The following is a 12,426-nucleotide window of genomic DNA, read 5'->3' as shown; positions in this document are numbered from 1 at the left end:
ATTTAATGTATCTTTCATACTTTCACTCATTCAATCCTTAAAACTTTATGGAGAAAGAAATGTCATGATCCCTGTTTCATTATGAAAACAAAGCCCAGAAAATTTTAGCAAAGTGCCTGGCTACACGCAGATAGCAAGTGGTAAAGCTGAAACATGAACCCAGGCACTCTCATTCTATAGTCAATGCACTTAAGCTCTAACTATACTGTGAGTTTAAGTGGCAAAAGTACAACATATCATTTCATTTTTTACAATAATGATAGGGAGAATTTCTGTTTGGTTTGATTCAAGGAAACAATCTTTCTGAGGAGTTTAAACAGGAGCTGTATCTTGAAGGATAACTGAACCCTCTCCAAGTAAGAAAGAGGATGGGAGAGAGAGAAACATTCTAAGCAAAAACACAAAGATGTGAAGAGAACTACTGTTTGAATAAAAGTGAGAATTTTAATGAATAGTATAAAGAGTATAAGCAATATATAAGAAGGATAAGAGAAACAGTAGAAAAGGTAATTCATAAAGCTCTGCTTTGCCATCCTAGAGCGTCCATGGGTCTGACACAATTACTCGTTTGTTTGTTTTAAATTGTTAGGAGGATTACTATGGTCACATAGTAATCAAAAATTAGTTCCTTGAAGATACCAGTGGAAACTGTTGAAATGTCATAATGGAAATGATAAAAGCTTAAACAATGGCATTTAATAGAGTCAAAGAGGAATGGAGAACTTAGATGTTAACCTCTATGAAGCTCTGAGACTAAAGAGATGGAAAATAATGAGAAAAGAAAAAAAAGTACAAATAATACTCTAGAAGTAGCAAATCACACAGAGAAACCAGGTCAGGGAAGTTCAGCACGTAACTCTAAGTACCTCTGTTACCAAACCAAACTAGAGTCCGCTTACACACAAGCAGTAAAACCAATCTACAGATACCAGGTTGTGGTGAAGAAAGCATTTATTGTAGGGCACCAATTAAGGAGTCTGGGATAGTTAACATTCAAAACTCCCCAGTGGGTTTCTGCAGACCATTTTTAAAGGCAAGATGAGGGAGAGGAGCTGCAGGGACCTTAGTTAGCTCATGCACAATTCTCTCATTACTTGATGGTGAGGTAACGGGGCAGTGTCACAAGGGTTAACATTATCAGTCCTCAGGCTCTGGTAGGTCTGGAGGCTAATGCCTGTGGTCATCAAGTAGTTAATTTCTTCCATTTGGTGGGTGTTTTAACATCAGTAAAGCAACTCAGGAAATGTGCATTAGATACTGTTATCTAGGTACTTCTGAGAGGAGCTAAAGTAGAGGATATGGGGGAAGGGTCTACCCCAGAAAGCCCCACAAGGTACTGCTCAGTTACACCTCTAGAGTAATTTCCATTTTGTATAAGCCAAGAAGTGAAGGAATGAAAAGTAACAAATATTTGATTTTTTCTGGTAAAATATTTATATTCTTTTTAATAATTTCATTTTCAATGTCAGCAGTAGCATTATCACTAAAAATTTAAATTATTTGTAATGATAGACTTCGTCCCTGAACAAGGACTTATTACATATAAATACCAGCATACTTGAATCTAGCTCAGTTGGCTGCCTACGCCCTGGGCGAACTCCCAAGTGTGTAACATCAAGCATAAAGCGATTTTTGTTTTCGGGATAAAGGTTTAGAGATCCCATGCTGGTTCAGGTAAAAAAATAATTGCAGACACTTGTTACTCTTGGTGGAGAGAGAATACTCTGAGCAATACAGTGTTTACAGATCTGTGGACTTGATTGTTTTTAGCAATGTTGAACTTTTCCACATTTCTATTTGACAACTTGTCCAGTTTGTCAATTCGTAGGAATAAAACACAATTACTTGTTGTATTCAGAGGACATCAACCCTGATATATTGCCTCTTCTATGGATAGTTACAGTCATCATTAATTTTTCAATTGCCTATACTTTATGTGGAATTCTTTGAGATTCTCATGGATTTCCTTCCTTTTAAAATCATTCCCTATTTGAAAATAAACTACTACCCCAGTTAACGCCACAAATGATCACCAGCAGCATAAAAAGAGGAGCGTCCCTTTAAGTTCATCAGGTTCTAAGTAAGCTCCCCAAAATTCAAAGGCACACAGAATATATTAAATGTACTAGTTTAATTAGAATTGAGAAATTTATATCATGTATGGTCATTCTTCCCCATTAAAATCTGATAAGATGTCTGATACCAGTGGAAAAAGACATCATGTCAGTTACAAAAACAGGATAAGTCATTTATATTCTTCCCTCCTTATTCTTATACATCTGTGCAAACAATTCCAGTATAATCAAGCAACCTTTACCATTAGAGAACTAAGAACATGGTCTCGAATTTTCTTGGTCCTTATACCATAAACAATGGGGTTAAGAAAAGGTGGTACCAGAAGGTATATATTGGCAATGAAGATATGAATTTGGGGGGCCACATTGTGGCCAAAACGGTGAGTGAGGAAGGTAAAGACAGCTGTGGAGTAGAAAACGAGAATGACACAGACATGGGAGCCACAAGTGCCTAGAGCTTTAAGACTTGCTTCCCGTGATGGAAGACGAAAGACTGCACGAAGGATTAGGACATACGACACAGCAATGAATAACCCATCACAGGAACCAATGACAGAGGCCACACTGAGGCTGTAACGCTTGGTGGGCCCTGTGTCCACACACGCCAGCTTCACCACAGCCATGAACTCACAGTAGGTGTGGGCAATGATTCGAGTCCTGCAGTAGGGCAGCTGTCTGAGCAGCATAGGATGTGGGGAAAAGAAGGCCACTCCCCGCAGGACCACAGAAGCTCCCATTTTGGCGATGCGAGTGTGGGTGAGAATGGTGGAGTGGCGCAGTGGATGACAAATGGCCACATAACGGTCAATGGCCATGGACAAAAAGAAGCCTGATTCCATCGCAGTAAAACTATGAATGAAGAACATTTGGGTCAGGCAGGCATCAAAGGCAATGTCATGGGCTCCAAGCCAGAAGAGGCAGAGCATGCGAGGCAGTGTAGACGTGGAGAGGACCAGGTCAGTGACTGAGAGCATGCACAAAAAGAGGAACATAGGCTCATGGAGGCTTTGCTCTGTCCTCACCACGGCCAGAATGGTCATATTCCCCACCACCGCCACCACATACATGGAGCAGAAGGGAATCCCAATCCAGACATGCAGGTGCTCCAGTCCTGGGATGCCCATCAGCAAGAAAGTGTCTGGAGATGTTTGGGATTTATTGGCTGGTCCCATTGTTCTGTTGCCTTCTCTCTCTTGCTGACAGAATCCTCCTTTTTACGGCAAAAGCTTTGTGCCAAGATCATCACAACCAAATCTGGCAACAAGCAAAAAACAAGTCTGGAAGATCCAAAAGCATCACATTAGAAAACACCCAAGAGTACACTTCAGGGTGAAAAAATTTAGTGACACTTGTTACTAAAATAAAAACCTTGCAACCAGACACAAAGCACTAATCCTAAATCAAGTCATGAATCTCAGACATTTAAGAACAAAACAAACTCTAAATCTGTTAACAATCTATGTATAGTAAAATTCATACCACTTTTTAAATTCACAATTTGCTATCAACTTAAGTCAAATCATCTTTTGATAAACAATATCAGGCATTATAAATGGAAAGGATCTTAGAAATCATCTAACCCAACTTTCTTCTCAATATCATTCTGACATATAATATTCTAGGACATGTCTGAAGTACTCTCTGAGACTACATATTCTCAGGTATGATTACTCATTTCCTAGTCCATTACACATGCTCCTTTGTACTGTCACAGAACCTATCCTTAGAAGGTGTGAAACAGTACTGCCCTTTCCATGGAGCTCTACAGATTTATCTGTCTTGTGCATAAAAGTCTTCACAAAATTTGAGCTTTAACAGTCATACCTTCATTAAGTTCTCTCCTTTTCAGTGAAATAGCCCCAATTAACATACCTGCTTATTTTAAGCTTAATTTTCAAAAATCCTAACTTTCTACCTTAATTCTTCTGTAGATCCCCCAATATGCCTTGTTTCTTACTTTGATCACTTATATCTGAACATACTAATCACTACAAAGATCCATGCACTTGGTACCACTTTTGATTCATACATTATTAGTGTGATTTCAGTTACTATCATTGTTTAAATGAAGTAAGGAAAGAAAGTAAAACTTAGTGATCCTAACATGAAAAAAAAAAATATATATATATATATTTTTTCCTGGAATCTTTGTATATGTTCATTTGTAGCTGGAAAAGCAATGTAAGCTAAATAACAGTTTTCAAATTTTATCAATTAAAACATAGTACCCCAGAGTGTTATAGATAATGCAATGGCCTCACAGAAAGAATGACTGAGACATCAGAATTCTAACATAACTCTGCATGACTGCAAAGTTCACATTATTTCCATTACACCAAAATCAGTATTTGCTGTCACAGATGTTAAGTAATAGTAAAATACAACCAACAAAGAGTTTTCATAATTTTAAAGTCATATTTGTTAAGACACTTTCGAGGGAGTGTTTCAACATTTGCCTTTTTCAATTAAACTTGATAATCTATAGAGTATCATTTTAGATATTCCTTTAAATAACCATTGTGTTTCTTTTATTATTATTAAGCATCTATCAATATTCACACCCTGAATTAAATGATTATTGTCTATTGATTTTAAAGGTATTTATTCTATATCTACAATGAAGCAACTGGAAATCTAATTTTGAAATAAGAATAGACCAATAACAAGATTCTTTTTATCATCCTAGAATATTGTGTTTAACCATTCTAATATACTCTACATAATATCCATAAATTAGAAATGGATCTGTTGAGATAAATGTAATTGCAAATATTGAGTCCTATTTACTCCACTGTAATTTATAGTCTGATCAACTGTCATCAAAACTGGAATATGACTTACATTATCCAGCATTTTGGGAGGAACATAGACCCTGTTAAACTGACTATACATTGTATTAGAAATATTCCCAGTGTCTTCTGAAAAATTTTCCAGCCTGACCTGAGCTCTGTAAATGATCATTTACATAATACTTTGGCTCAGAAGAAATAAAGTCCAATAAATCTTGAAATGTATCACTTATCATAAGTAATGGTATAACTTGTTTTCATCTTTTTTTCCCGTCTGATTATTTTCATTCCTATCACAGGTTCTTCCTATGCCCTTTTATTAAATGCATGTGTTTCCATAAAAACTTTTAGTTGTGTTCTATATACTGATTATGGGCTTCCCTGGTGGCTCAGATGGTAAAAAATTCGCTGTCAATGCGGGAGACCTGGGTTTGATCCCTGGGGTGGGAAGATCCCTTGGAGGAGGCAATGGCAATCCATTCCAGCATTTCTGCCTGGAGAATCCCCGTGGACAGAGGAGCCTGGTGGGCTACCGTCCATGGGGTCACAAAGAATCAGACACGACTGAGCGCTAAGCACACAGCACAGCACACACACTGATTATATCTTTTTCTCGGTTTCCTCAACTGTAAAGTGGAGAAAATGAAATGCTGTTAATGCATGTTAACAAATTAGCACATTATCTTACACAGAGCATTTTAAGATATTATTTCTATACCTCCCATGGGGGTAACAACTAACTTCTAACTATTCCCCAAATACAACATGCTTCTTTGTGAAACTGTGCCTTTTTCACATACTTCTCTGATTGTAATGTTCCTCCCCCTCCTTTTTATTAACTTCCTTTTGCAAACCACTGTTCTTGCAGTATCTAGGTCAAAAGTAATATTCTTCCTCCCACAAACACTTGCCATGACTGATTAACATCTAATGCTGACTGGGAGGAACATGGCTCTTCCTTGCTCAGAGTTAAATCTGACCTCAAAGCTTATCCTGGTCAAGGAGTTTAATGCTACTTTAACTTTTATTTGGAGTATCTATGACCATATGCTCCATATACTTTAGATAATCAACAGAGTTCACTACACCTTCTTAGTGTTTTACATGTCTACAAGATTTACTCTTAACTTTACTAAGGATATTTTTAAAGAGATGGACATTACTTTTTGAGGATCTCATAATTTAAATGCAGATGTTTGAATGTAGCTGCCTTCTCTCTTTTTCTGTCCTGTATCCCTATCAACTCACCCAAATTAGAAGTTCAGAGTAATCCAGACAGTCATCTTGCATGAGAGCAGGTGCTAATAAGTGTGGTCATTGAATATCAGCTGGATTATACCCAGCATCAAATCCCACTGGGTTCAACAGTGTAGATTGCAGGGGAATCAATAGTCCTCCAGGATATGGGGCCTTTTCCCAAATTACAAGACTTAAATTACTCTAATTAATATTAACTATTCCTTAAGATAACAAATAAGGATATTATTATTTCCCAAAGGTTTGCTGAGTGCTTTGATATGAAATATATTTGTGGGAAAATATGAGGAAACGTCAGAACCATAAGAAAGTATTATGTTCATTTACTGAGAAGTCATCACTTTCTGGGCCTATGTTTAATGCTAAAAATCCCTTCTTTCATTGATCTTCAAAACAACCTTTGTAAATAGGAAATTACCACTAAAAAGTCAAGGAAGCAGTGAGTCCATTAGATTAAATGATTTAAGTCAAATTTCTACAGCAAATGAAGGGCGATTTTAGGAACTGAATCCAGATATCTCTAGCTCCACATTTTATTTACTTAATCACTATATGACTAATATTTAAAACTGAAGCATGCCTGAATTAAAGTCTATAACTTCCATGGATTATAACTGACAGCATCCCAAAGGACCAACAAGAACCTTTATAGTCTTGTTGGTTCTTGGCATCACTTTCTGCTAGACAGCTCTTCTTTAAGTTTCCCTGAGTCTCAACCAGTCCAGACTTTCTTTCACTGACTCCTTTAAGATTCTGATTCATGTTTTTGCTTCAATGTTTGATACTTCCCTAGGCCTTTTCATTTCCTATTCATCTTAAGGTTATGATGGAATGTCACTGCTTCAATAAGTACTATTCTTTTATACTAAATTACATTTATATGTTATATTTCTACAACAATTTGTATCTTCCACTTTCTCATTAATCATATTGGTAAATATTTTTAAAGGACTGTGATGCCAGTCCAGATGTTCAGCATACAATCACACAGGTTGTGATCTAAATAACCACGGGGACATCAATCTCATAGCCTCTTATATGAAAGGTCCCTAGGTCAGAGAGGCCCATATACAGAGGCAATCTTTGGCTTATTTCTATAACAGAAATCTCAAGCATACGCTTTTCTAAAAAGATGGCTAGAGAAAAATATCTTCTACAACCAAGTGACTGGTCTTACTTTGAATTCATATTCACTATAGCAAGTGGGCCCCTAATACTACATTTAATTTTGAAGTCTTTCAATTTCTCAGTCTCCTCAAAATTATTTCCTGTATTCTTTTAAGCCAAACCTCTGTCACACTTCCCCTAACTCCACTCTTGGATGATAAACTAGATTCCACTTTCACTGAGAAAAAAGAAGCAAGAGAAGATCACATCAACACGTTTACCAACATGTCTATCTGCTTCTGAGCTCATGTATTACTACTGACTTGCTGCTACTATGAATGGACTGTCAACTTCTCCACTTGTGCAATATATCCTTCCCTGTCTTGCAACTCAACTATTTTGCTTTTTGTCATGCTTTCTCATGGGTAATCATCATTGTCTTTCTGTGGTCTCATAGTGGATGTATGATATCTAAGTAAGATAAGTTTTTAAATTGATCTCTGTCACTGACCTGGAAGAGAGTGATAATTAAGGGAAGGATTACAGTGCTAGACTTCAGGTCATGCACAGACAGCATGCTCAGGAAGAGAGATGTGGGTTTATACCAAGTAGGGTCTGTCTTGATGATGAACACAAGCACACATTTCTCAACCTGAACCAAAAGGTAGAAAAACAAGACTAGGCAGATGGAAAGGAACACAATGGAAACCTCTTGTCCTGAGTTTCTAGGGAGTAGAAAGGTGGTTGGATGAAAATTGATTCTATTAAGATCTAACATCAAAGGAGTTATTTATCCTTCTCTGCTCTGAGCTTGGGAGAGATGGTTGCATACTCAATCGTGTTCAACTCTTTGCAACCCCATGGACTGTAGCCCACCAGACTCCTCTGTCCATGGGGTTTCCTAGGCAAGAATACTGGAATAGGTTGCTATTTCCTTCTCTAGGGGATCTTTCCTGACCCAGGGACTGAACCCGCATCTCTTGAGTCTCCTGCATTGGCAGGCAGATCTTTTTTACCACTGTGCCACCTGGGAAGCCCACTCTGAGCTTAAGACTGTTAAAAAATGCCAATGTATAAAACTAGAAATTAATTTTAGTCATGGGATAAAGAGTGGAGTACCCTAATGAATGTACTGAATCTTGACCTCTTATATATAGACGATCTGAAACTTAATAGCTTGACTTACAATTTTTGTTTGACTTTATAATAGTGCAAAGCAATATACATTCAGTAGAAACAGTACAGTGAATATTGAATTTTGATTTTTTTCCAAAGCTAGCCATATGTGGTAAGATACCCTCCTGCTGCGGGGCAGTACAGTGAGCTGCAGCTCTGTCAACCATGTGATCATGAGAGCAAACATGTTTACAAGCACTGTACATCCATACAACCATCCTGTTTTTCACTTTCAGTACAGTATTCAATAAATCACATAAGATATTCAACACGTTGTTATAAAATATCCTTTGTGTTAAATGTATTTGCCCATCTGTAGGCTAATGTAGGTGTTCTGAGCACATTTCAGGTAAGTGAGGCTAAGCTATGACATTCCGTAGGTTAGGTGTACTATATGCATCTTTTACCTATGCTATTTTTAACTTATGATGGATTTATCAGGATGTAATCCCACCAGAAACTGAGGAAGATATGTACAGGATTCAGAGCAATACGGGTGACTAGCCATGTCTTATCAATCACAGTTTTGAAGATGAGTGAGTAGTGAACTGAACTCTGGAGAGAAGAAAGGGCAAAATCTCCAAGTGTGTGTGGGTTGGGAGGGTATGACTGTCACTTAGAATATTATCTATATTAAAATAAGTTCTCCATATTTGTGATATGTCTGATGAACAGATTAACAGATCATTATGACTAAAATAGAGCATTTCAGTGCACTAAAAAAGCACTGTTTTTACATATTTATAAATTCTTTGAATCTCTAAGAGACAGAATAAAGGCATATATTCATGTTTTTTCTTTAACAGAGGCAAAATAGTTGGTTATATATCTTGGTATAACAGTACTTGAGAAATAAACAGAAGAATTCCAAGATTAAAGTATATGTATATCTCTTGTTTATATTTCTAAGTTTTATGCCCCTAAGGGGAGATAAAGATATAGATATACAGATATAGCCATATACACATAACTTTTTCTCTGTGAGAAATACGCTGAACCTATCAGAACTATTGATTATGTGTTTTCCTCATTGTTCTTTGTTTCAAACTAAGAGGTCTATCCTCATTCTCATAAGAAGTAACAGGATCTCTGTTTTATGTGAGGAAAGAATGCTAAGAAATTCTAATGGTTCATACTATTTTAGACCTGTAGAATAAGAACTGCCAAGCCCAGAAAGAAAATTGTGGAGAATGGACTCATACAATAAGATAAAGTCTAGTGTCTTAAATCCTGATGATCTATGATGTTGTAGCACCACTACCACGATTCTTTCTCATATGCAGCAAGGCTTTTTTCACATTTCTCAAGCTTTTGTTCAAACCCTGCCATCAGTTGAATGTCCTTTTCCTTCCCCTCTACACAATCATCATTTTCTGTTCACACTTTTCTCTTTTTCTATGATCTCTTCTGTTAATTCAGTAGAATTCAAGATATTATTTTTTTAATATTTCTGGCTCAATCATAATCACTCTAAAAAGCCACTGAAGCTCTAACATCAATGTTGACACCTTCACAAAAATTGAGGTTTATGAGTTTATTACTTTACTTTTGTTTCTGCTTGTTTCGCTTGAGGGGAGTACTCATGTCTTCTTAATTAAATTTATTTAGTTTTGGGGTATTAATAATGCTACTCATTTTTCTCAAGCCTTTAATTTCATTCAATCAGGCCAGAGATACAACATTTATTACTGGTTCTAAATATTCACAGCCATATATATAGGACTCAAGATTTCTTCAAAATGTCTGGTCTATAAAATTCAGCATGTAGATCTTACATAACTTTTCCTTTTTTTGGAGGGGGTGTGCAGGGAGAAGTTTTCTATCCTTCTATCTACTTTTCATTCCCTGTTGTACATACTCCAAAAGGTACATATTTAGAGTGAGATTAACAATTTCATCACTAATATTTACTAAATAAAAAAGTTACAGTAATGTGTTGAGTTAGAATCCATAGATATTCTACACATCTGATAAATAACAACTCTCAGGTGGTAAGTCCAAATCAGCTTACAGGAGTGAGAGCAGTTAATTATTTTCCCTACATCATCTCTTGCAGTTCTATATATCTTAAACTATGTACTTCATTGATCCAACTAAAATCAAGCAACTTTTACACTTAGCGCCTTAATAGCATGCTCCCGTATTTTCTTGGTCCTTACTCCATACACAATGGGGTTGAGAAAAGGGGGCACCAAAAGATACATATTTGAAATAAAAATATGGATATGTGCAGGTATATTTTTCCCAAAACGGTGAGTGAATATGGAAAAACCAGTTGTGGAGTAAAAGACAAGAATAACACAAACATGGGATCCACATGTGCCCAAAGCCTTGAAGCCAGCTTCTCGAGATGGCAAGCGGAATACAGACCGGAGGATGAAGACATAGGATATAGCAGTAAGAATTGCATCACATGAGCCAATGATAGAAGCCACACTGAGGCTGTAACGTGAGGTGGCTCCTGTGTCCACACACGCCAGCTTCAGCACAGCCATAAACTCACAGTAGGTGTGGGCAATGATTCGTGTTCTGCAGTAAGGCAGCTGTTTGAGCAGAATGGGGTGCGGAGAAAAGAAGGCAACTCCCCGAATCACCACAATAATACCCATTATAGTGATGCGAGTGTGAGTCAGTATGGTGTTATGGCGCAGTGGGTAACAAATGGCCACATAGCGGTCAATGGCCATGGTCAGGAAATACCCTGATTCCATGGTAGTGAAGCTGTGAATGAAGAACATTTGGGTCAGGCAGGCATCAAAGGCAACGTCATGGGCTCCAAGCCAGAAGAGACATAGCATGCGAGGCAGTGTAGATGTGGAGAGGACCAGGTCAGTGACTGAGAGCATGCACAAAAAGAGGAACATAGGCTCGTGGAGGCTTCGCTCTGCCCTCACCACAGCTAGAATGGTCATATTCCCCACCACTGCCACCACATACATAGAGCAGAAGGGAATCCCAATCCAGACATGCAGGTGCTCCAGTCCTGGGATGCCCATCAGCGAGAAGGTGACAGGAGAGGGATGAGAAGTGTTGAGAGGAGGCATGATGGTTTTTTCTTTGATTTTTATCAGTTCTTCTGAAGATAAAGTTGCTATGCCAAGATGACCACAACCAGAAGCTGAAAACATGGGAGATTTAGTTGAGGAAGACCCTTAATGATCTGTTTCTAAAACAATTCAAATTAATAACCACATGAATATTAATTCACTAGAAATAAATTCAGAGAAATAAAATGTGTAATATCATACCAAATACTATGTTTGCAAATACATAAAGATCATTCATGTGTCACTGCATATTATCATAGGTGCAAATAGGTTATCTTATCTATTTATTTCCAACAAAAAGTTTCTCTATTTACTTAATTCAACAACTATTTGTTAAGCAGTTACTAACAATCATGTCCTAGGCACTGGGAATAAAGTAACACACATCAGATATTCTTCTCAAGGTGATTACACTCTAAAAGAAAAACATCACAATAGGATGGTGATGAAAATGTTACATAAACTGATATCTAAATTTTGGAGCTCACAATCTAGGATATCAGACATTCTTGGAATGGAAAGAGCAAGAAAAATTACTGTGAAGCAGGAGCAAGCAGAAACAGACAAGAGTGTCAGTGGTGAGAACTTAAAAATCAAAGGAGAAAGCAAGAGGCAATGAAGGCAATTTTTCCACATCAATGACTTTATTTCCCCACTGTCCATTTTAGCAAAACATCAATTTTATAAACGACTGTCCTGAGAATATTCTAAAATTATCTGCTTCAGTTTCCTCTGTAAAAACTTTATGATAAACATTTAATTTTCCAATGATTATATGGTTCCAAATTTGTTGTAGATAAACTGACTTGGTGTATTTTCATCCGTCACTCCTAAGTTCTCCATACGACCAGTTCCATAGGATTTATTTTTCCTTTCCACTCCTTCCTGTGAGAGTTGCCTGAAAATTATGTTGCTAACATATTCACACTTTTCCAAATGCAGTATCACAATGTGAAAAGTGCACAGTTAATATTT

The 12,426-nt window shown here is 37.1% G+C and overlaps 2 protein-coding genes across 2 annotated transcripts; both read right to left on the bottom strand.

Moving 5' to 3' along the window:
• Window positions 1–2,302: 2,302 nt before the first annotated feature.
• Window positions 2,303–3,247, bottom strand: LOC122701483 (putative olfactory receptor 52P1). Its single transcript, XM_043914501.1, has one exon. The coding sequence runs from the start codon at window positions 3,245–3,247 to the stop codon at window positions 2,303–2,305; it is 945 nt and encodes a 314-aa protein (XP_043770436.1).
• Window positions 3,248–10,503: 7,256 nt separating this feature from the next.
• LOC122701415 (olfactory receptor 52M1-like) lies at window positions 10,504–11,448 on the bottom strand. The gene has a single exon (XM_043914378.1). The coding sequence runs from the start codon at window positions 11,446–11,448 to the stop codon at window positions 10,504–10,506; it is 945 nt and encodes a 314-aa protein (XP_043770313.1).
• Window positions 11,449–12,426: the final 978 nt, after the last annotated feature.

Source organism: Cervus elaphus, chromosome 1 (assembly GCF_910594005.1).
Source record: "Cervus elaphus chromosome 1, mCerEla1.1, whole genome shotgun sequence".
Taxonomy (NCBI): domain Eukaryota; kingdom Metazoa; phylum Chordata; class Mammalia; order Artiodactyla; family Cervidae; genus Cervus; species Cervus elaphus.
Note: the sequence above shows the minus strand (reverse complement) of the source record. Positions and strands in the feature narration are given on the sequence as shown.